The sequence below is a fragment of the Grampus griseus genome (assembly GCF_964374135.1).
Source record: "Grampus griseus genome assembly, chromosome: 3".
Classification (NCBI taxonomy): domain Eukaryota; kingdom Metazoa; phylum Chordata; class Mammalia; order Artiodactyla; family Delphinidae; genus Grampus; species Grampus griseus.
The window spans coordinates 169,547,154-169,569,025 of record NC_139019.1 but is presented as its reverse complement, the minus strand read 5'-3'; the positions used below and the strand labels follow the sequence as shown (position 1 = coordinate 169,569,025).

At 54.7% G+C, this 21,872-nt stretch overlaps 2 protein-coding genes across 5 annotated transcripts; one reads left to right on the top strand and one right to left on the bottom strand.

Moving 5' to 3' along the window:
* Window positions 1-534: 534 nt before the first annotated feature.
* Window positions 535-11,767, top strand: CREB3L3 (cAMP responsive element binding protein 3 like 3; the record flags this gene model as incomplete). 2 transcript variants are annotated; one of them, XM_082650044.1, is made up of 10 exons in its annotated part: window positions 535-660; window positions 1,161-1,289; window positions 1,745-2,042; window positions 3,119-3,231; window positions 4,899-5,033; window positions 5,593-5,699; window positions 8,380-8,448; window positions 10,667-10,751; window positions 10,957-11,053; window positions 11,261-11,767. In XM_082650044.1, the coding sequence occupies 10 exons, from the start codon at window positions 634-636 to the stop codon at window positions 11,572-11,574; spliced, it is 1,374 nt and encodes a 457-aa protein (XP_082506170.1). In that variant the 3' UTR covers window positions 11,575-11,767. The 2 variants fall into 2 exon arrangements, with proteins under 2 accessions (XP_082506170.1, XP_082506169.1); XM_082650043.1 differs by lacking the exon at window positions 535-660 and having other exon boundaries at window positions 1,101-1,289.
* Window positions 11,768-12,808: 1,041 nt separating this feature from the next.
* SIRT6 (sirtuin 6) lies at window positions 12,809-20,255 on the bottom strand. 3 transcript variants are annotated; one of them, XM_082650981.1, is made up of 8 exons: window positions 20,143-20,255; window positions 18,524-18,651; window positions 17,000-17,182; window positions 16,656-16,715; window positions 14,684-14,779; window positions 14,526-14,606; window positions 13,765-13,888; window positions 12,809-13,676 (listed from the first exon to the last, which is right to left on the bottom strand). In XM_082650981.1, exons 1-8 carry the CDS (start codon window positions 20,206-20,208, stop codon window positions 13,335-13,337), a joined length of 1,080 nt encoding a protein of 359 aa, XP_082507107.1. In that variant the 5' UTR covers window positions 20,209-20,255; the 3' UTR covers window positions 12,809-13,334. The 3 variants fall into 3 exon arrangements, with proteins under 3 accessions (XP_082507107.1, XP_082507109.1, XP_082507108.1); XM_082650983.1 differs by lacking the exon at window positions 20,143-20,255 and adding an exon at window positions 19,406-19,512; XM_082650982.1 differs by lacking the exons at window positions 17,000-17,182; window positions 18,524-18,651 and having other exon boundaries at window positions 20,143-20,220.
* Between the last annotated feature and the right edge of the window lie 1,617 nt (window positions 20,256-21,872).

Here is a 21,872-nt window from a genome sequence, read left to right as displayed (position 1 = left end):
GGCCCTGAGGAGGGAATAAGTTTGGCTCAATGAATATTTATTGAGAATAAATGAATGATAGAAGATTCTAGAAGGAATCGATTGTTCTGGTTTGGCCGTGGAGAGCTTGCTTGCGGGCAGGGGGTTGGGGGTTGCCAGCTCCAATGAGGGAAGGGGGCTCCTGGCAGAGGGAAGGGCTCTAGCGGAGGCCTGGGCAGTTCTTCTTGGTTCTGTTCTGAGAGTGGACAGGACCCAGCCAGGGGCCCTGGGCTTTCCTGGAGCCGACATCCAGGGATTATGACGAGAAACAGTCCCTGAAAGTAGGGGAGAGGTCATGTCAGAGCCGCGGCTCCCCAGACTTTGGCCTTTGCCCACTGCCGGCTGGAAAAGCACGAAACATCTGAGATAACGGTCTTCCCTCCCCTCCCCCTAGCCTGCCCCTGTGTCACTGGCCCTTAACCCTGTCTGTCTTGCCTGTTCCCCAATCAGCACCTGGGGGTGGGCTAGGAGCGCCCCAGGACTATTTCAGCATCTTTTAGGGGTGGTGACAGAGCCACAGAGAAGAGCCGGCTGAGCCTGGGAGCCCTGGTGGTGGGGTGAGCCCCCAGCTCGCAGCAGACGCAGAAGTGGCTGGAGAAAGAGCTGGCCAGGCTCATGAATGGGGAATTAGCAGTTGGAAAGGTGAGCCCTGCACTGGTCTCCAGGTGAGGGAGGGTTTATGCCAGGAACCTTCCCCAAGCTCCCAGGGTTGGCAGGAATCTCACATCCCATTTTACAGATGAGAAGACTGAGGCCCAGAGGGAGAATGCAACGACCAAAATTGTGTCTCCATTCTGGGGCTGCTCCTGGTCTTTCTTCCTGGTCCCCCCGCCTTCCAGAAGGGGGGAATTTGGGCAGCATGGGAGTGCAGGAGAGGGCTAGTTCCATCGGCTGATCATCCCCACGGGGGCATCTGTCTACCACTTTTTAAAGAAATTGGCTGTCAGGCCCCGGGAGTCTCTGGGTTGGCCCCAAAACACAGATTTGGAGACAGAAGTCCAGCAAGCAGGAGCAGCAGGCCCGACCTTGGGGCTGGAGCCGGGATAGAACTGGAGCAGGATGGACCTCAGGGTGGTGTGCAGATGGGTGGTGGGGAGGAGAAGGGCTGCGTGACCCTCACAAATGTCCCCTCCTTGCCCCAGATGGCTTCCTCCACCAGTCTCACGTGCCCTACCGACAGCCTGGAACTCTTGGATCTCCTGTTTGACCGGCAGGACGGCATCCTGAGACACATAGAGCTGGGCGAGGACTGGGGCCACGTTGAGGACCAGGTGATAACCCGCTGCATTTACCCCAGGGCCAGAGCCAGGACCCCACTCAGCTCTGTGCGTTTATTGCTCATGTGTGAGATTTTAGCAAAGCACGTTATTGTATGGAACCTCTCAGCGACCTAAGGGGCAGATACCATCACCTCCTTCTTATAGGTGGGGAAAAGCGAGGCCCAGAGAGGGGTGGTGACTTGTCCTGGGTCACACACACAGCAGTTTGGAGTTGGGTCCAGACTTAAACTTGGGGCCTGAGCCTCGACACGGTTGGATGTTGTTCCCGTGCTACATGACTGTGTTCAGGCTCCAACAACACTGGGGGCAAGGAGCGTTAGCTCTTTCCATCTTACAGAAAGGACACGTGAGGCCCAGAGAGGGTCAGTGGCTTGCCCAGAGACACACAGCTATCCAAACCGAAACATAGGCCTCCTAATTCCCACCGTCCCTCTCCGTCCCAACAGGTCCTGCCAGGCCCGAACTCTGATGATTTCCTCAACTCCATCCTGGGTTCTGGCGAATCAGTGCCCAGCTCCCCGACCTGGTCTCCTGCGGCCAGTGACAGTGGCATCTCAGAAGATCTGCCCTCCGACCCCCAGGACACCCCTCCACACAGTGGGGTGGCTGCCACCCCAGTCAGCTGCCATAGCACAGAGTCTGGCAAGGGGCCCTGCCCCTCCTACCATACTGGCCCTGCCTGCCCCACCAGGAACCTTGGACCAGTGGCCCAAGGGCTTGAGGCTTCCGTTGCCATAGACCTGGGTGAGTCCTGTGTCTTTGCTAACTACCCTCACCTTCTCCCAGGCACTGTACACGCAAACCCATTTTCGGTACGCAGGCCTCTCACTGTTGTGGCCTCTCCCGTTGTGGAGCACAGGCTCCGGACGCGCAGGCTCAGCGGCCATGGGTCATGGGCCCAGCAGCTCCGCGGCATGTGGGATCTTCCCGAACCGGGGCACGAACCCGTGTCCCCTGCATCGGCAGGTGGACTCTCAACCACTGCGTCACCAGGGAAGCCCATGCAAACCCACCTTTTGAGATGGGTATTGGGATGCTGTCTGTCACGGGCCCGTTTTTCAGGTGGTTAAGAAATGAGTCAGAGCCGCAAAGGTGGGATGCGCCCCTGGCAGGCTGGTTCCTGCCGCAAGCATCATGCTGGCAACCTCATTTTTGTACCTTCCGTGCCTGGATCATAGTAGACGCTCAATGAAAGTGTGTGAGGTCACGGGATCCCAGGCCTTGGGGTGTTCCCCCTGGACCTGGAGAAAGGCCTGATGCAGAAGCCACCGCCAACAGGGTATCCTTTGTCTCTTGAGCATTGCGATGGTATGGGAACGCTTATTAGTCCCTTTGGAGACTTTACAAAACTAAGGCTCAGAGAGGTTTAGTCCCTTGCCCAAGGTCACACAGCTCCACCCAGTCGAGATTAGAGCAAAGGGCTATTTGACTCTGAAGTCTGTGCTCTCCAGAGCAGCTCACCTACAGTTTGCCAGGTACCTGGTGGGAGGGAACCACAGGTGAATCAGACCTGGTCCTTCCCCCAAGGGAGAGGTAAGGCCAGGCCAACTGCAGATCCAGCTTATAATGCTGGGCAATAACAGCTACTCCCTCCCGGGTTGACAGTGGGTCCCTGACAATGTCCTGATGAATCTGGGTTCCCATCTTATGGTGGAGGGGAGACTGAGGCACCAGGTCTTGGGGCCCCAAGCTGTGCTACAAATCCCTAGCACATTGGGGTCAATGCTGGGAGCTTTGCTGGAGGAGGGAAGTAGAAGCTGGGAGCTCAGGGGCCCCCCGCCTGACTCCCTCCCTGTCTCTGTCCCCATCTGCCCTGTCAGAAATGTGGAGCCCAGGCCTGTACGCCGGGGAGCAGGCTGAGCTGGCCAACTCACCCCCACACTGCAACCTCACAGTGAAAGACCTCCTCCTCTCTGGCAGTGGCGGGGACTTGGTGAGCAGTCCCCACCCGACCCCTGGAGCATCAGAGGTGGGAGGGCACTGGAGTTCATGGGGCCCCAATACCCCCATTTTGGAGACTGGAAGACAGTCACAGACAGGGGCTGATAGTAGTCCAAGGTAAGTCCAAGTCACTTACTCTGACTTACACCCAGAGTAAGTCAGTGGGTCCCAGTCCTGAGTTCTCTGTCTCCTGTGCTGGGATACTTTCTACTATAGTAGTAGTAGTATTAAAAAAAAAAAAAGGGCTAAAACTTACCAAGCATCTACTATAGGCCAGGCACTCTTCTAAATGCTCTTAATGTATCATCTTTTAATTCACAGCAACCCTGAAAACTGGGGCTCTTATCTTAATTCTACGTTTGAGGAAATGGGCACAGAGAGGTCCAGTAATTTGACCTAAGTCACACAGCTGCTGCAGGCTTAATCCCTGGGCTGGCCCATTGGGCCTACTGTACCCATTGCACGCTGACTGAGGGCTGTCTATCTTGCCCTGGGGTTCGACTACAGGTAAACCAGACCTGAGAACCCAATCAGTACCTCCATTTCTCCGATGAGAAAGCCAATGCCCAGAGAGGTTAAGCCACAAACCCAAAGTCACACAGCAAGAAAGTGGCCGAGTCAGAATTTGAACTCTAATTTGCCTGATGCCCAAAGTTGTCCTGACAACCTCTAAGAAAGAGCAGAACACCCCTCTTGACTTGAGAGATGCATGGTGAGCACCAGCTGTGTGCTCAGCCTCTGGGGACCTCATGGTCAAAAGGGGACAACTGACTGCTCATGGAAGTGTACCCATAAGGGAGAGAGGCTGGAGGGGCATTGCAGGTCCAGGAAGGCTTCCTGGAGGAGGCAGAACTTCAGCAGCTCTTGAAAGATAGGAAAGGTGAATGACTGCTCTGGAAATACTAACTGGCTTTTGTAAATGTGTCAATTTAATACTGTTGTTCTGTGTGTGAACAACATTGGGAAGTGGAAGACCTTATCCCCATTTGGCAGATGAACATACTGAGGCTTGGATCCTGGAGAGAAAATGGTTGGGCTGATCCATGGCCTGGAATTCTAGGGAGTGGAATTTGATCCAGTGAATGTCAGGCTGCCCCAATCTCCACCTTTATTCCTGAGCCTCCCATTCCATGGTGTGACATTCCTAAGGCTTGGCTCTCTGATGACCCGATTCTTTCATTTTCAATGTTTCTATTTCATAATTTAAATTTAATTTAAAAAATTTTGAATAGGCAAATGCATTCACATAGTCCAAGTTCCAAAGGTACAAACAAGTAGACAGGGAGAAACACCCCTCACCCCCATTTCCTGGAGGCTCACTTAACCTGTGCCTTGTGTGTTGGCTTTTCCCTTTGCTGTTGCAGAATGCACTGCAAGGAATGTTCAGAGCCCAGAGAAGTGCCTGGCATGTAGTAGGTGCTAAATACATAGCTGTCTAATGACTACTTGTGAAACAAATGAAAAACTTGTATCTAAAGAGCAATTCCTGGAAGTGGAATTGCTGGGTCAGAGGGCTGTGTGCTGGTTCTTTGGAGCCCTAGTGCCAGTGGGGACTTTACAGCAGATGGATCGATTGTTTCTCAGACCTGATGCCTCTTTCATTTCCCAGAGGCGGTCACTCTCCCTGCCCTCAAAGCAATTCTGCTGGTTTCCCCACAGCAACATAACCTGGCAGTCCCCAACCTGTTGCGCCTTGGGACCGGGCACAGCCAGGAGCTGGTGCTGACAGAGGACGAGAAGAAGCTGTTGGCCAAAGAAGGCATCACCCTGCCCACCCAGCTTCCCCTCACCAAGGTGAATCAGTGGGACCCCTGGCTCTGGAGCTCGCCCCCTTTCCTGCAGCTACTTGCCCATGAGTCTCACCTTTGGGTCTCCCACACTAGAATGTTAGGACGTGTCTGTCACCAGAGCCAGAAAAATCATCCTCAAAGCCACCGCAGTGGGGGCTTTCTAGCTGGCCGCAGTCTCCACCCAGCCTGTTCACTCAATATCAGTATCTGAGTTTGCTTTTCCAATTGGAAGACCTCTCTTAGTCTTGATAACTGGCCTCGGGAAAGGCGCTGTTCCCACAGATGGTCAGAAGATGGCGGGATTGCACCAGTGCACAAAATCCAGTTGCCAGTACGGGACTGGGTTTGGGAGCTGGGAAGACCTTCAGGACCCAGGACCCCCCTAGAGATTCTGCAAGAATTTCGGGGCAGAAAATCTGGTCTTCAAGTCATCATGGGTCTGCCCTCAAGTCCCTGAGTCTGGGATGGCTCCCTTGGGAGGATAATGGGGTGAAGTTGTGGGGTCTGGACAAGAGAGCGGACCCTCCAGCCTGCCTCAGTCTGCTCCCCATGTCACTCTGCAGTATGAGGAGCGAGTGCTGAAGAAAATCCGCCGGAAAATTCGGAACAAACAGTCAGCCCAAGAAAGCCGGAAAAAGAAGAAGGAATATATTGATGGCCTGGAAACTCGGTAAGGCTGGGGTCCCGGGACACCACACTTAAGGGGGAAACTGAGGCCTGAGAGAGGGACGCAATGGAGCTAAGGTCACAGTTTTCAGGATCTGACAAAATTAGAGTTGTTTCCTTCTCTGGGAGAGACGATTTTTCACGTGAATTGCGAGGATGGAAAAATGCCTAGTAAGGTGGTACAGGGCTCAGGTTCGAGGCCCCTTAATCCCCTAGAAGATGTTATGCCAAGAAGGGAGAAGGTATCATCCATCTTGTCCTGGCTCTTTGCCTGAAGATGGGACATTTACTTCCCTTGCTGAGCATCACTGATCCTCAGAGCTGTCAATGGCTTCCTTCGGTGGGGGAGAAGAAAGGCAGAATTTCCTCAACTTAAGAACTGTGCACCTGGGACTTCCCTGTTGGCGCACTGGTTAAGAATCCACCTGCCAATGCAGGAGACACAGGTTCAAGCCCTGGACCGGGAAGATCCCATATGCCACGGAGCAGCTAAGCCTGTGCACCACAACTACTGAGCCTGCGCTCTAGAGCTCGTGAGCCACAACTATGGAGCCCATGGGCCACAACTACTGAAGCCCACGCGCCTAGAGCCTGTGCTCCGCAACAAAAGAAGCCACTACAATGAGAAACCTGTGCACCACAACGAAGAGTAGCCCCCACCTGACACAACTCGAGAAAACCCATGCGCAGCAACAAAGACACAATGCAACCAAAAATAAATAAATCAATTAATTAATTAAAAAAAAAAAGAACTGTGCACCCCAGGACTTCCCTGGTAGTCCAGTGGCTAAGACAACACGTTCCCAATGCAGGGGGCCCAGGTTCGATCCCTGGTCAAGGAAATAGATCCCACATGCCACAACTAAGATCCATGTGCCGCAACTAAGACCTGGCACAGCCAAATAAGTAAATAAATAAATATTAAAAAAGAAAAAGAACTGTGCACCCCAATCTCATCCAATCGCCTCTCTCAACTCATTTAGGCTACTGAGGGACAGGCTCCTCTTTATTCTTTAATAGAAATATAAAAACTTAGCTTGCTCACTTTTTAAACCAAAAGTGATTTAATTAAGTGTTACAGATTTGGGTTTTCTGTTTCTTTTCTAGTCAATTCTGAGATGTCATATTCTTCTGGGAAGTTGTCCATTTCAAATTTACTGACATAAAATTGTTCATAGTTCTCTCCTATTATTTTTTTAAGTTCTGAATAATTTATAGTTGTGCCCTTTTTAATTACTCATGTTGTGTATTTGTGCCTTTTCTTGTTTTTTATCTTGGTCAATCTTGCCAGAAGTTTGTCTGTTTCATTATTCTTTTCAAAGAATGAATTTCTGGCTTTTCCTCCCACACAGTTGTCTTTTTGTATTCTAGTTCCTTTATTTCTACTCTTAGCTTTATTGTGTCTTTAGTTGTGTTTTGTTTTGCTTTTGGTGGGGAAGATCTATTCTGTTGTTCTTTTGCTAACTGTTAAATGTGTATGTTCAGCTGGTTGAGCTGTAATAAGGTTATACATTTTGGGGGACTTCCCTGGCAGTCCAGTGGTTAAGACTCCATGCTTCCACTGCAGCAGGGCACAGGTTTGATCCCTAGTCAGAGAACTAAGATCCCGCATGCTGAGGGGCCAAAAAAAAAAGAAAAAGAAAAAAGGTTATACATTTTCCTCTCAGCACTGCTTTATCTGCATCTCACACATTTTGGTTTGTACCATTGTCATTACCATTTGGTCCCTAGGTCTTTCTTAATTTACACAGTGGATTCTTCTTTATCCCATGAGTTATTTAGAAGGAGGGCCTTTTAGTGGGAGAATTTATTCTCTTCCCTGGTTGTGATATGAGGACTAGCATATCCTCATACCATGATTTGAGTGTTTTGGTTTTTTTAAAGATTTTTTGATGTGGACCATTTTTAAAGTTTTTATTGAATTTACTACAATATTGCTTCTGTTTTATGTTTTGGTTGGGTTTTTTTTTGCTTCAAGGCTTGTGGGATCCTAGCTCCCAACCAGGGGTTGAACCTACATCCCCTGCACTGGAAGGTGAAGTCTTAACCACTGGACTGCCAGGGAAGTCCCATGATTTGAGTGTTTTAATTCTACATCTGAGTGGTCTGGGCCAAGACAGCATTAACAGATGGATGCAGATGGGAAAGGTGGGGTTGCCGGACTGGACCCCAAAACCCTAGATGGAATGATCACATTGTCTTGTTCCTCAAATGTACTCTGCTAAGCTCCTAATCAACTTTACTTCATATCAGTGCCCAACTGCTCTATGAACTAGGTAACTGTATCTCCACTTTACAGATGAGGGGACTGAGGCCAGACAGCAGAGTGCCTCAAGGTCACAGGGAGGGTGAAGATTGTAACTTGGGTCTCCTTGGACTCAGTTGCCATGCTACTGCATCTTCTCAAAGCATCACTGCCTGAGTTTGGTGGTCCATTTCCAATCCTGGGGGCTCAGGCCGGAAGAAAGCCCCTACACCAATGCAAAGATGGTACCTAGGAGCCAGGCAGAACTGGGTTCAAATTCTGGCCTTGTTACAGACTTGCCAGGGTGACTTTGGATGAATGACTTCCCCTCTCTGGGCTTCGGTTCCCTGCCTGTACAGTGGGGCCTCACAAAGAGATGTTAGTTTGACCTGTTGGTGACAGGCATATTCTGAATTTCACTGTGATGTTGCCCCTTCAGGATGTCAGCCTGCACTGCCCAGAACCAGGAACTTCAGAGGAAGGTCTTGCATCTTGAGAAGCAGAACCTGTGAGTATTGGTCAAACTGGGGCAGAGAACAGGAGGAGCTGACCCCAGAGTCCCTTGCAGGAGAGGTGGACATGGGGGGACAGGCTGTGTGACGGCAGGGCAGAGCAGGGAGTAAGGGCTCCACTTAGAAAGGAGGAAGCCTGCAGAGAAAAGGGGTTTTGGACTTGGGCCCTTGAAGGATGTATAAGAGTTCACTAAAAGGAAGCTGCTGCCGGTAGAGGAAATGGCATATGAATGGCTAAAGGCTAGGAGTATGGTATGCTGGATAACTGCAGGTGATTCCATCTGTGGGTGCATTTACTTAGTCAATTTTTTGGGGGGTGTCATGGATGATGCCATTACAGGTGTTTGTGAAATAGCTTGTGTTAACACTTTAGTTGTGATGGGAGGAGGTGGTATTTCCTCCCCCCCGTCGTGGTCAACCTCCCGATTCACATTTTGAACTGTTGGATGTCTGCTCTGGTGGCAGAGAGGACTTTGTTGCATTCATTCAGCTTTGGGAAAGAAATGTATGCCTCTGTCAAGTTGTTGGGTGTTTTTTAAACCTTAAATCTTTTATCCCCCTGCATATACACATTCATCTTGTCACAAGGTCGGTGTTGCCTCCATAATTGAGTTAATACAGGCTAAATTTCCATCTTCTGTGATGTCCTGTTTGAAGTTTAAACAGCTTGATCTATTTTTTAAAAACCTATCAGCATATTCTTCATGTTGTGTGGACAGTGCTTGGTGCCTTATTCTTTCATAGAATCGTCTGTTTGAAAATAGTGAGGGATTGATTTTTTTTTCCTAATAAATTAATTTATTTATTTGTTTATTTTTGGCTGCGTTGGGTCTTCGTTGCTGCACGTGAGCTTTCTCTAATTGCGGTGAGCAGAGGCAACTCTTCGTTGCGGTGTGCAGGCTTCTCATTGCAGTGCTTCTCTTGCTGTGGAGCAGGGGCTCTAGGTGCACGGGCTTCAGTAGTTGTGGCACGTGGGCTCAGTAGTTGTGGCTTGTGGGCTCTAGAGCGCAGGCTCAGTAGTTGTGGTGCACGGGCTTAGTTGCTCTATGGCATGTGGGATCTTCCCAGATCAGGGCTTGAACTCGTGTCCCCTGCATTGGCAGCGGATTCTTAACCACTGAGCCACCAGGGAATTGATTGATTCTTACGGTGGTATTTAGAAGGGAATTTTAGTTCTTTTCTTTCTGTGCTATAATGTAGCTATGTTTAAACTTTCCAACCAGGTCATATATTTTCTACTAACCTGTTTTTAACCTGAGGAAAATTCTTGAGCCATTGTTTCCAAGTAGCTTCCACTGAGTATTTGCTACATTGGCATACTTCTAGATCAAACTGTATGGCCCTACTTACTCAATTTTTATTTAGCATCTACTCTGTGCCAGGCATAGTTCTGGACACTGGGGCCCAAACAGTGAACAAAACTGACCCAGCCCCTCCACTTAAAGACTCACAGTCTACTGAGAAACAGACTCAAGACAAACAAAAATATATGAAAGATCATTCAAATAGTGATAGCCACTGGGAAGAAAAATAAACTAGGGGGAAGGGGCTAGGGAGTGAGGGAGGTGCCATTTTAGGCAGGGAGGTCAGATAAAGTGACATTTGAGATGAGACCCAACAGCTAAGAAAGAAGCAACTACAAAAAGACCTGTGGGGGGTGGGGCAGGGGAACAGTGTCCTTGGTACTGAGAGAACAGCCTGTGCAGAGGCCCTGGGGCAGGAATGCTTGTGCGTAGGAGGAACAGTGAGGGGCTGTGTGTCTGGAGCAGAGTGAGCAAGGGGGAGAGAGGGAGGAGGGGAGGGCAGGGAGCGGACGGGACTGGCTGTGCCAGGCCTTGTGGGTCTCGGGGAGGACTTGGGCTTTTACTTCCGAGAGAGATGGGAACTCTGGGAGGGTTGGGAGAAGTTGCCTCACATTTGAAAAAGTGTGGAGCATGAACTCTAGAGGAGGCAGGAGAAGCCTGGGGGGCCCAGAGGCTGGGGCCGGTGTCCAGGCGAGCAGTAATGGCAACCTGGGTGGAGAAGGTGGGGTGGCAGAGAAGTGGGTGAGATGTTCAGTGATTTATTGAGGGAGCTTCTGGGACTTTTAAGAGCAGTGCGGCCTTGAAGGATGGACGGGATTCAGACTTCAGCCAGGCTGGGGGACCCCAGGAATCACAGGGAGGCAGGTCAAGGCTATGTAGGGATCAAGCAAGTCTTCCTGTTTCCACTAAGGTCCCTCTTGGAGCAGCTGAAGAAACTCCAGGCCATCGTGGTCCAGTCCACCAGCAAGTCGGCTCAGACGGGCACCTGCATAGCGGTGAGTCCTGACCCCCAGCTCCAAGGGGCTTGTCAGCCTTGGCAGAGGGTCCTGTGGGGGAGGTGAGTGTGAGTAGGAGGACAGCCGGCCCCGAGCCCCAGCTCACGCGTGCTCCAGTCTTCTGGGCCTCAGTTTCCCTGCCTATGAGACGAGTGTACTCAGGGGAGGGGGAGGGATGGGGTGACCCTGCCCCCATCTCCACCAGGTCCTGCTCTTCTCCTTCGCCCTCATCATCCTCCCCTCCATCAGCCCTTTCGCCTCCAACAAAGCCGAGAGCCCCGGAGACTTCGTGCCTGTACGAGGTAGGTGGACCAGGGGGTTGCTCCTCCCTCAAAAACCCTCTGGGCTGCCCCATGGGTGCACTCCCCTTGGATCCCCAGCCCCCATACTGGGCCACTGGGAGAGGGGGAGGAGGCCCCCTTGCAACTGCTTCCTGAGGCTGGGGGCTAAAAGAAAGAAGGGACCCAGCCCCCCAGGCCATCCCTCACGACCCCCCAACCCTTGCTCAGTTTTCTCCAGAACTTTGCACAACGATGCTGCATCTCGTGTGGCTCCCAACACCGTGCCAGGCTCCGAAACCCCAGGACATGGGCCCAAGGCTGGCACACTTCAGGAAGGGCCTCCAAGCAGCCCTCAGGGGGAATGGGGATCCCGGGACCCGCCGGCTCCGGACAACTCGACGGAGGATCTGGACAACGGGACCCTGGTCCAGGGCAACTCCATGAAGGAGCTGGACCGGGCCGCCCTCCTAGACTGTGCCCGGCCTGAACAAGCACTTGGCCCAGGGCGCGTGGGGCTGGAGGTAGCAGTGGGGGAGCTGTGAGCACCACGGGTATGTGCCCCCAGGCCCCTCTAGTCGGGTGCTGCAGTGGACAGAGACAGGCACAGGGATCCGAGGTGAGGGAGAGACCCCGGCGATGGTGTCAGGATGGAGACACGCAGACTCACAGCTTCAGACCCAGGTACCCAGGGCCATGCAGAAACTGATGCTCAGACACAGACCATAAGGCCACAAAGCCTGAGAAATACACGTACAGACCCAGGTGCAGAAGGAAACAGGAAGACAGACACCAACTGATCCACAGCCCCAGAGAGATAGGCATACACCAGGCCTCGGTAACTCCCCGCTCAGGGACTCCTGCCTGCCCCCTGGAACACAGGGAGGAGGAAGCGGCCAAGTCTGCTGGGACCCTGGCCCTGGAGCACGGGCTGAGCTCTGAACTTCGGGGCCGCCATGGCTCACAGCTGTTCCCTTTTTCTAAGACTGCTACGGTCCTTAATAAAGTATTTTGAGAGAACACGGCTGGCATGGAGGTGGAGTGGGATGGGGGCTGAATTAGAATCTGGGGCTCCCCAACCCACAGAAGGAGGGACTAGGCCAGCCTAGGATAGAGGAGTGAGGCAGGGGGTCCCTTGACCCCCAGGCTGGAGCGGTGACCAGAGAGGTGCCGATGCGTGTTCAGCACCTTGGAGAGCGGCGGCGGGCGGAGAGCAGGGCGCAGCAGGAGGGCGAGGTAGCTCTAGCCCACACCCCCACACACACCCCCGACTCTTCCAGGGTATTCGCGGAAGGCCTGCGGCAGTTGCCTTCCTGGGGGGCCGGGCTGCCCACCCTGCGTGTTTTATGGATGAGGGCACTGAGGCGTCGGGAATGAGGGGACCTGCCCAAGGTCGCAGCTGGGGAGGACTGACCCCAGCTGCACCTGCGCTCTTCCTTTAACGCATCACCCTGGCCCTGCCCGCTTTGTACAGGTGCCCGGGGGTTGCAATTGAGATAAAAAAACGTGGCCTCTCTCCTCAAGGGGCTCACAGCCTAGTAGCAGAGGGCACATAATAAAGAATCCCGCAAGTGAGAATTACAAACTGAGGACTCACCAAATATCTGCAGCTGGTAAGGCCCTCCTTCGCCCCCAGGCCTGGATTGCACCCCAGGCACACATCCCAGGGGGTGAGGGGACCACACAGCCCTGCCCCCAGGGACTAGGGCCCAGGGCAAGGTTGTGGATGGCAAACACAGGCTCAGATGCAAGAAATTCTTTTATTGCATTGAAGGCTTTTCTGGAAGCCTGGAGGAAGCCAGGTGGACCCACCCTTCCTCCTCCAGCCCCAAAGGCAGTGTGAGCCTCTATTGTCTGTCCTGCCATGAAGTCTGGCTCCTAAATGATGGCCCTGCCTCCCTTCCCTCCTGGAGGGACTGTGAAGGCTCTCTGGGGGTAGGCAGGGGTTGGGGAGTGTGAGGGCCCAGGGGTCAGAGGAAACCACAGAGGGCCTGGCCACACCTCCCAGGAACATCCTGAGTCAGAGGCTGGAGCCTGGGGGTGGAGCAGGTACAGGGGGTGGGGGGGTGTCAGCTCCAAGGTCAGAGTCCAGGGGGGCTGCTCCTTCCCAGGCCCCCTCCAGAGGCCCCAAGCTAAAGGGAGGTGCAATGGAGGGCAAGTCTGCCCCAGGGCCTGGAGCCCAGCTCTCAGCGCCCTGAGGTCTTCCCACAAGGACAGAGAGGAGTAACAAAGTGAGACCAGTAAGAAAAAAAAAAAAAGAATCCATGGTTTCTACAAACAGCCCCGCCCTCCCCAGGCCCCCTGGTCAGCTGGGAACCACCTCGGTCTTCACTCTTTTGGGGGGCCTGTGGGGAGCAGGACTGTCCAGCCGCTCCCTTTTGGGGCTGGCGGGCCCGGAGCCGTCATGCTGGGCGCCGGGCTCAGCTGCGGGCTCCTGCTTGGGGCTGGCGGGCGCTGGGCTGTGGAGCTGGGCAGGGGCCTCCTCCTTGGGCTCCAGCTTGGGGGTGGGTGGGCGGGGCAGGGGTGGCAGCGCCCTCTCCAGCACGCGGGGGCCGTCCCAGGCCGGGATCTCCAGGCCCAGATGCTTCATGAGACGGGTCATGACTTCATCTACATAGCCGTGGATACGCAGGTCTGCGTGACGGTCCTGTGGGGGGCGGGGACCAGTCAGGCGGAGGGAGAAGGCTTGGGGGGGCCTGGGGGGTCAGGGGTCAGGGGTGGGCTCCAGCACGTACGTGCTTGGTGGGCTGAAGGTTGACGATGACCAGCCGGCCTCCGTGGCGTTTGGTGGCGAGGGGCAGGTTCCCGCTGGGCCGGATTTGCAGGGAGGTGCCCAGCGTGATGGACAGGTCCGCGTTCCTGGGGCCAGGAGGCGGGATTAGCCTGAGCCCCTCGGCAAGGGTCTCTGTAGCCCTCCTCCTGCCTCACGAGGCTGGGGGCGGGACGTCTCCAACACACACACCACCCCACCCTTGCTCAAATGCCATGGCTTCACTGCGCTGCTGACACGCCGGGGCCAGCCCTGGGAGGCCAGCTCACACAGCGCCCATCTCTGCCTGGGGGCCGGCTTGCCCCAGCTTCCAAGCTGCCCTGAATCCTGCCCGCCGCTTCCCTTCTGCCGGAGCCACCCCACCCGGTCGGCAGAAGTGGAGCTGCTGATGTCCCCACTTGGACCCCTGGGTTCCAGACCTGGCTCAGTCACTTCCTGGCTGGGCAGTGTGGACGGAGGTGTCAGCTTGCTCCAGCCTCGGTTTCCTCGTCTGTAAAATGGGCCCCGAGCAGCACCCACCCTGGGCTGTGGTAAGGATGGTGTGTGAGGCCTCTGGCCGGGGCCGGGGGTATGAGGGCTCAGTACACAGGAGCTGCCGTTGTTACGCGGGAAGCGAAGCCCAGAGAGGGTGTGAGCCACCTCTTTCCTGATGTCCCCGGGGTTGCAGCTGGCTGTGTTTCTGCCCCTCCCCTACCCACCCCACCCTGGGCTCGGTGGGGGTCAGACCTGCTGGCCTCATCGGCCAGAGTGAGGTCCCGGTCAGGCAGGGAGTCTTCCCAGTCCAGGATAGTGTCTCTCAGCTCCCCCCTGTACGGAGAGCGGGGAAGTCAGCAGGGACACTGGCCGCCTCCCCTGGGGTCCCGGGCGTGGGGAGGGCCGCTTACCTGCAGGCCCGCAGCCCCCTTGACTTGGCCACGGTGCAGAGCCGGCCGGTGGCCTTCAGGCCCATGCTGCCCACGACGGTGTCCCGGACGTACTGCCTGTGTCGGGAGAGGAAGGGGTCAGCTTCCTGCCCACTCCCAGGTGCCTACCCTGCGGCCCCACCTGGGTGGCTCTTGCTTTTTGCAGGCAGCTGTTCTCCCAGGAAAGCGGGGGCCACATGACCAGAATCTAAGCATGAGGGGACATCCGGCAAACCCAGCACGGCGGGGGCAGAGGGGGCCTCCCACAAAACAGCTGGCCTGGCTGCTTCAAAAGGTCCACAGCTCGGAAAACAGAGAAAGGTCGGGAAGTGCTCCAGGTAAAGGAGGCTGAAGAGATGGGACAGTGGCATGCAGAGTGCCGCCCTGGGTTGGACCCAGCACCAGGGGAAAAACAGCAACAATGGGAGGGAGCGCTGGGAACACAGATTGGGGAGAATAGTCGTGTCTGTGGTTTTTACATTTCCTGACTTTAGAAACTGCACCGCGGCTGTGGAAGAGAATACCGTGGCTTGTGGGAGATAAATGTCTAAAGGGTTTAAGGGGCAAAGGATAAGGAAATCTGCCACTTGAACAGTAGAGCAAATCCAAACACAGAGAGAAGAGGAGAAACAAATTGTGGCGAGATGGTAATATTGATGAATCTAAGTCAGGGTCAGCAAACCATAGCCCTGAGGATCAAATCCGGCCCTCTGCTTCCCATTTTTGTAAATAAAGTTTTATTGGCACACGGCCATGCCCATTCCTTTAAGTGCTGTCTATAGCAGCTTTCACGCTACAGAGCTCATAGTCACGACAGAGACAGTCTGGCCCACAAAGCTGAAGATATTTACCATATGGCCCTGTACAGGAAAAAGTTGGGGATCCCCGGTCTAGGTCAAGTATGAGTTCATTGTATGGTTGTTGTGAGTTTTCCACCAGATTGAAGTTTTTCAAAATAAATTTAGAGAGAAAAAAAATTTGTTTTTAAAGTTGGGGCCCCATCTGTGCTCTGGTCTTAAGAGATTCCACCCGCAGGGGAGCCACACGCACCCGCCACGCCTGAGTTACTCACACCCATAAGGCTGCTTGCCCAACAGAGGGAGGCACGCCCAGAGCCCTCCTGTTCCAGGAAGGCTCAGCCTTTCCAGAGCCGGAAGAATGCCCCGTCACACCCTGTTATGGGCTGAGCAAGTATTTTGGAATAAGACCTTATTTGGAAGTAGGGTTGTTGCAGATGTACTGGCTGGGTTCAGATGAGGTCACATTTGTGTAGGGTGGCCCCTAACCCAAGTGACTGATGTCCTTATAAGAAGAGGGGACACAGGGACTTCCCTGGTGGTCCAGTGGGTAAGACTCTGCGCTCCCGATGCAGGGGGCCCGGGTTCGATCCCTGGTCGGGGAACTAAATCCCGCATGCTGCAACTAAGAGCTTGCATGTGGCAACTAAAAAGATCCCGCGTGCCACAACGAAGATCCTGCGCGCCACAACTAAAGCCATAAGTGAATATTAAAAAAAAAAAAAAAAAAAGAGGAGGGGACACAGACACACAGGGACACGGAAACGTTGATAAAAGATTCAGAGGTCGGAGTGATAAGTCTACAGCCAAGGATGGTCGGAAACCACGAGGAGCCGGAAGAGGCAGGAAGGATCCTCCCCGACAGGGTTCAGGCAGAGCACGGCCCTGCCAGCACCTTGATTGTGGACTTCGAGCTTTCAGACCCATAAGACTATCAGTTTCCGTTGTTTTAAGTTACTCAGGTTGTGGCAGTTCGTAACAGCAGCTGCAGGAAATGAACACACCTCCCGGGAGGAAGATACGCCCCCAAGTCCCACCCTGGGAGGGTCACACCCTCGTCTCTGGAAACAGCAGGTTCAACTCACAAGGCCCTTCTGCAGAGCCCGACCTGGGTCATCCACACCTTGGGCCCCGTCCCTCCCCTCCGTGGCACTCACATCTTACACTTGACACATTCTTCTACAAACATGTTTCCGTGAAGCTCTGCCAGCTTGTCCCTGTGGGAGGAGAAGGAAGAGGCTTAGTGGAGGGGATCCAGAGGCCTCAGGGCTGGAATCCACCCCCCAGGACCAGAAAGAGGGGGTCTCGATTCTCCAGACGTGCCCGCCTAGCAGACACTGACACGGGCAGCTGAGCACCAAGCACCTCTCCTGGCTGAATCGCCACAGCGGCCTTGAGAGGGAGGGGCTGCCATCAACACCCATTTTCCAGATGAGGAAGCTGAGGCTCGGAGAGAGGGGCAGCCTGCCCAAGGCTGAGCGGGGCTGGACGCGGGGTGCACCTGGGGAAGCCAGAGCGCACGTGCAGCCCGTCCACGTTCTGGCTGACCAGGAAGCGCAGGAGGCCCACGCGCTCCAGCTGCACCAGTGCCATGTGAGTCTTCGTGGGCCGCGCGTTCTCGAAGGTGGTGTCGAACTTGGGGGCCAGGCCCTGCTCCTCCATCGTCCAGACGCCATGGGGGCCCCTGAGGTGGCAGGCGGGAGAGACAGAGAGAGCTTAGGGATCAGGAAGACGGGACGGAAAAGGAGACAGAGAAACGGAGGCAGAGAAAGAGTCAGAGACAGACGAAGTGACACAAAGGAGGGGGTGGGGGAGGAAGGAGGGAGAACGTGGTACACAAGGGCAGAAATTAACTATTCAATCCCACCAACACTTACTGCTGCTGCACCGAGCCTGGCCCTGCGCTGGGTGATGCTGGGGCCCTAGGGGACCCAGGCCCTACCCTCAAGGAGTCCTCCATCTTGTGGGGAGAGACATAGGTGGACACAAACTCTCCAGCTCTGTGGGGCTGGGGCAGAGGGAGGAACCTGAGGCTGGGCTGGCCCAGCAGAAGCGGGAAGGGCTCTTTGTGGAACTGTGGGAAGGCTTCCTGGAGGAGGCTGAGCTGTCTCTTGAACAGACAGGAAAGGGCCGGGCAGCTCAGACAGAAGAGCTAAGCAAAGGCCAGGGGGCTGGCAACAGCCTGTGAGTGGTCTGGGGACTGCAGGGGCTGCAGGGGCTGAGGTTGGAGAGCTGATCCAGGGCTAGGTTGGGGACAGCTTTGATTTCCAGCCTGAAGTGCTGAGAACTCTCCTGTGTGGCAATGGGGAGCCATGGCAGGTTATGGAAGGGGGGTGAGATTCACACCTTAAAATTCTAACATTCCTCCAAGAACGAGGAATCTGCTCTTCCGCTGTAAGAGTCTGCTCCGTGGGCCTGAGAGGCCTTAGAAAGAGAGCACAATTGTGATAGGCTTGCCCTACGGGGTAGGCTTGCAAACTCAGCACCTACAGGGGCCACTTGGAGGCCACCAGTTAGAGACCCCTGCTTTTCATCAATGAAACTCTTGTCTAACACAGGCTGCCTAACGTTAGACATTATCTGGCCTCACACCCTCACTTGAAGGTGAGGAAACTGAGGTCCAGGTGGTTAAGCCACTTGTCCCACCAGAGGTCTGACAGAAAAATATTTGTAAGTGAGTATGGAGCTAATTGTCCTTGATATCAATTCTCCCCTTTTTCTCTGGTAATAATAGAACCCCACTACTTAGCCTTGCAGTGAGCCTAGACGAAAGACTACATTTCCCAGCATCACTTGCAACTAGGTGTAGTCAGGTGACCAAGTTCTGGCCGGTGGAATGGAATGTTGGGTGTGATATAAAGGGACATTCTCCAAAGGAAGGGTCTTTCCCATCCCCAACACCCCAGGGAACTGACAGATCACCCCAGACTCAGCGGGAGGGAAGGCGGCAGGAGGGGTTCCGGTGGCCAGACATCTGTGAGCTCACAGGGAAACCCTGCCTTGACTTCCCTCCATGCGCACGGACCTGAAGTCGGGGATGCCTGAGGCTGTGCTGATGCCCGCGCCCGTGTGGAACACCACGTTGGAGGACTGCCAGACCAGCTGTGCCAGCTCCCATACCTTCCGCTCCAACTCCTCAGGGGGGTCAAAGACCTGTTGGGTGGGAGAGAGTGGAAGGGAGCGAAACAGGAGGGAAGGAGGCAGGGCACAACCTTTAAAAGAATGACACAGGGCTTCCCTGGTGGTGCAGTGGTTAAGAATCCGCCTGCCAATGCAGGGGACATGGGTTCGAGCCCTGGCCCGGCAAGATCCCACATGCCGCGGAGCAACTAAGCCCGCGTGCCACAACTGCTGAGCCTGCGCTCTAGAGCCGGTGAGCCACAACTACTGAACCCGTGTGCCACAACTACTGAAGCCCGCACGCCTAGAGCCCGTGCTCCGCAACAGGGGAAGCCACCGCAATGAGAAGACCTCGCACCACAACGAAGAGTGGCTCCCGCTCGCCGCAACTAGAGAAAGCCCGCGCGCAGCAACGAAGACCCAACGCAGCCAAAAATAAATAAATAAATAAAATAAATCTATTTTAAAAAAAAAAAGAATGACACAGCCGTAGGACATAACAAAAACTGGTCAAAGCTCCAAGATGGCGGAAGATTCGACTTCCAGTATACCTGGAGCCTCATTATATACCCATTGTAATACCTCAGCATATACTAAATGTATTAACACCCACAGGTGCCAGGACAGTTCAAAGGCTAACCATAAACGGCCAAAAAGTGGGCGGTGGCCCAATTCCTGGAAATCCCCACCCCTTCCCCGAAATAGTCGGAGTAATTCTCCCACTCACTAGCCTATGAAATTACCCAGCCCATACAAACTAACCACGCCATATTTCGAGGCCTCTCACCTTCCGATGTGGCCCCAGGGCGGAGAAAGTGTCTGGTGCACGGTAGGTGCTTAATAAATGTTTGTGGAATAAAATGGAAACCAGGCAGGAGAGGAGTGGGGTGTCACACCACCTGGGAGCTCACTAATGCCTGACTCGGAAGGGACGCACTAGCCTTTGTGGGGTGGGGGCAATCTTCTCCCCCGTTTACAGAAGAGAAGAGGAGACCCAAAAGGAAGTTACCCCGCCAAGGTCTCAGTGTATGGTGGGGACTTCCTCTCAGCGTGGCTGGAGGGGTCTTTCTGACTTACATCCTCCAGGTTCCTCCCCAGCTCAAAACCCTTCCTCATCACCCTCAGGATGGTGTCAGCTCCCCAGCTTGGCACTTGAGGCCCATCTTGGGCTGGTTTTGGTAACCTCTCTGGTCTAATCTGTTCTCCAAGTTTGTTTATTCCCACCCCCGCGCCTTTGCCCCGGTAGTGCCTTCCGCCTGGAACTACAGCCCCTGGTGTCCCATCAGAACTTCAGGACTTCCCGACCTGGGTCCTAGCCTCAGTCCCAGCCTGACCGATCCGGAGCTGGGCGTGGTCGCGTCCCCAGGCGCGCTGGGGCGTCACTTCCCGCCCCCTCCTCACTGGGAAGTCCCTCCCATTGTCTAGCTTCAGTGTCTCCTGATACTCCCAGAATGCCCGCTGCCAGCCGGCCCCGCCCAGCCCACGGCCCTGACGACGGCCGTCGGGACACCCGGCCGCGCTCACCTCGGGGAGACCGCACTTGCCCTTGTCCGCGTACGGCGACAGCCCCGCCGCATAATTCACCGACATCCTCCAGGCCCCAATGGGAACAATAAAGTTTCCCTTGTTGCGGCCGCTTCCGCCGGAAACGGGGTGGGACGAGGAAGAAGGAGGAGCCGCCTTCTCATCCTCTGTACCCGGCCTCTTCTCCCCAAGGCGCATGCGGCTCGCGCAAACGCCTCAGTCGCCATATTAATTGCTGGCAAAGAGCAGCCAGCTTCCTACTGTGCTGGGGACGTGGATGGTGGCGAGAATAGGGCTGTCCAGTGACCCGGGCTGGAAACTAGGGGACTGCCCACGTGAGAGTTCTCTAGTCACCTCTAAAATGAGGGTCGCAAACGATCGGTTCCCTTTTTCCCCTTTTTACAAATGAGTAAACTGATGCGCCCCTTCCCCGCACCCCATCCCTCACAGGACAGGGCCTGAGAGAAGGGACCCAGGACTTATGCTTCGAGTTCAAGGTTTTTTCCCCTGCACATTTCATAAGTTTCTAAATTTACAAATGCAGGGTACCTGTGCATGTGTGCGGGGGCCTCAGGGGGTGGCAATTTGGGGCCTCACTAGGGAGGGTTACGGACGCCACTCTTAAGTTATCTGAACGTTATCCAGGTGGATGATTATTACTCAGCAGGACAGGTCCTGACTTCACCAAGAGGCTGGAGAAACTGCTCACAATCACCGGGGCTGGAGGCCTTGAGGACTCATTTAAGAAACGTATCGAGCACCTACTGTTTACTGGGGAGACGCTGGAGAACACAGGCAGCACCCTGTGACCGGGCAATGGTGACTTAGTATGAGTGGGTTGTAATGAGGGCACTGGGCAATGAAGGAGCTCAGAGGAGGCACCTGACCCAGCCTGGGGGCAAGCAGGAAGGCTTCCTGGAGGAGGGGATGTTGCAGCAAAGATCTGAACAGTGAGTACGATTGAGATGGGGAGAATCAGCCAGTTGGGGGTGACAGGAGGTACAGAAAGAGGGCTCCTGGCATAGGGACCGCAAGTACAAAGGCTGAGAAGAGAGGAAAAGGGTGGCTCATTCCAGAAACTGAAATCCGTCCAGCCGTGGTCGGGAAGAACATCGGTGTCTTCCCACCAGAGCCCCTTGGCCAACAGACAGCCCTGCTGCCAGCCTGTCTCCTCCCTCTGCTCATCCCCGGCCCCCTGGGGCAGCTGCCCGCTCAGAGCTGATCAGGTGTCAGAGCTGCGAGCTGGGAGCTGCTGGTGCGAGCTGGTGGCCCAGCTGGGAGCAGGTAACCAGAGCTGGCAGTGGACACAGTGGCCTGGTGCTGGAGTCACTGGAGCTGCAGGAGGTAGGAGGGGAAGGAGTTAAGGGAGGCCTGGGATGGAGGCTCCCCTTAGGGCCTCAGGCTCCTTGCCCCTGATCCCTGGCATGTGGGAGAAAGAAAAGGCTGGTGTGTGTCCCAGCTATGCTGAGGCACGCTGACACCCACACACACACTCATTCATGCATGCACCTCCCACTTCCCAGCCTTTGCGCTGTCTAGGGTACGTACCCTCTTTTTCTGCTGCTGCAGCACAATATCCTGCCCAGCCATCAGGCCCTGTTCATATATCATCACCTCTTCCAGGAAGCGGTCCCTAGATGAGGGTACTTCCCCCTCCCCCAAGCCTGCGGATTCCCTCCTGCCCAGGCAACCTGCGGACTTCTCTCTTGGGTGTCAGTTACACCCTGCTC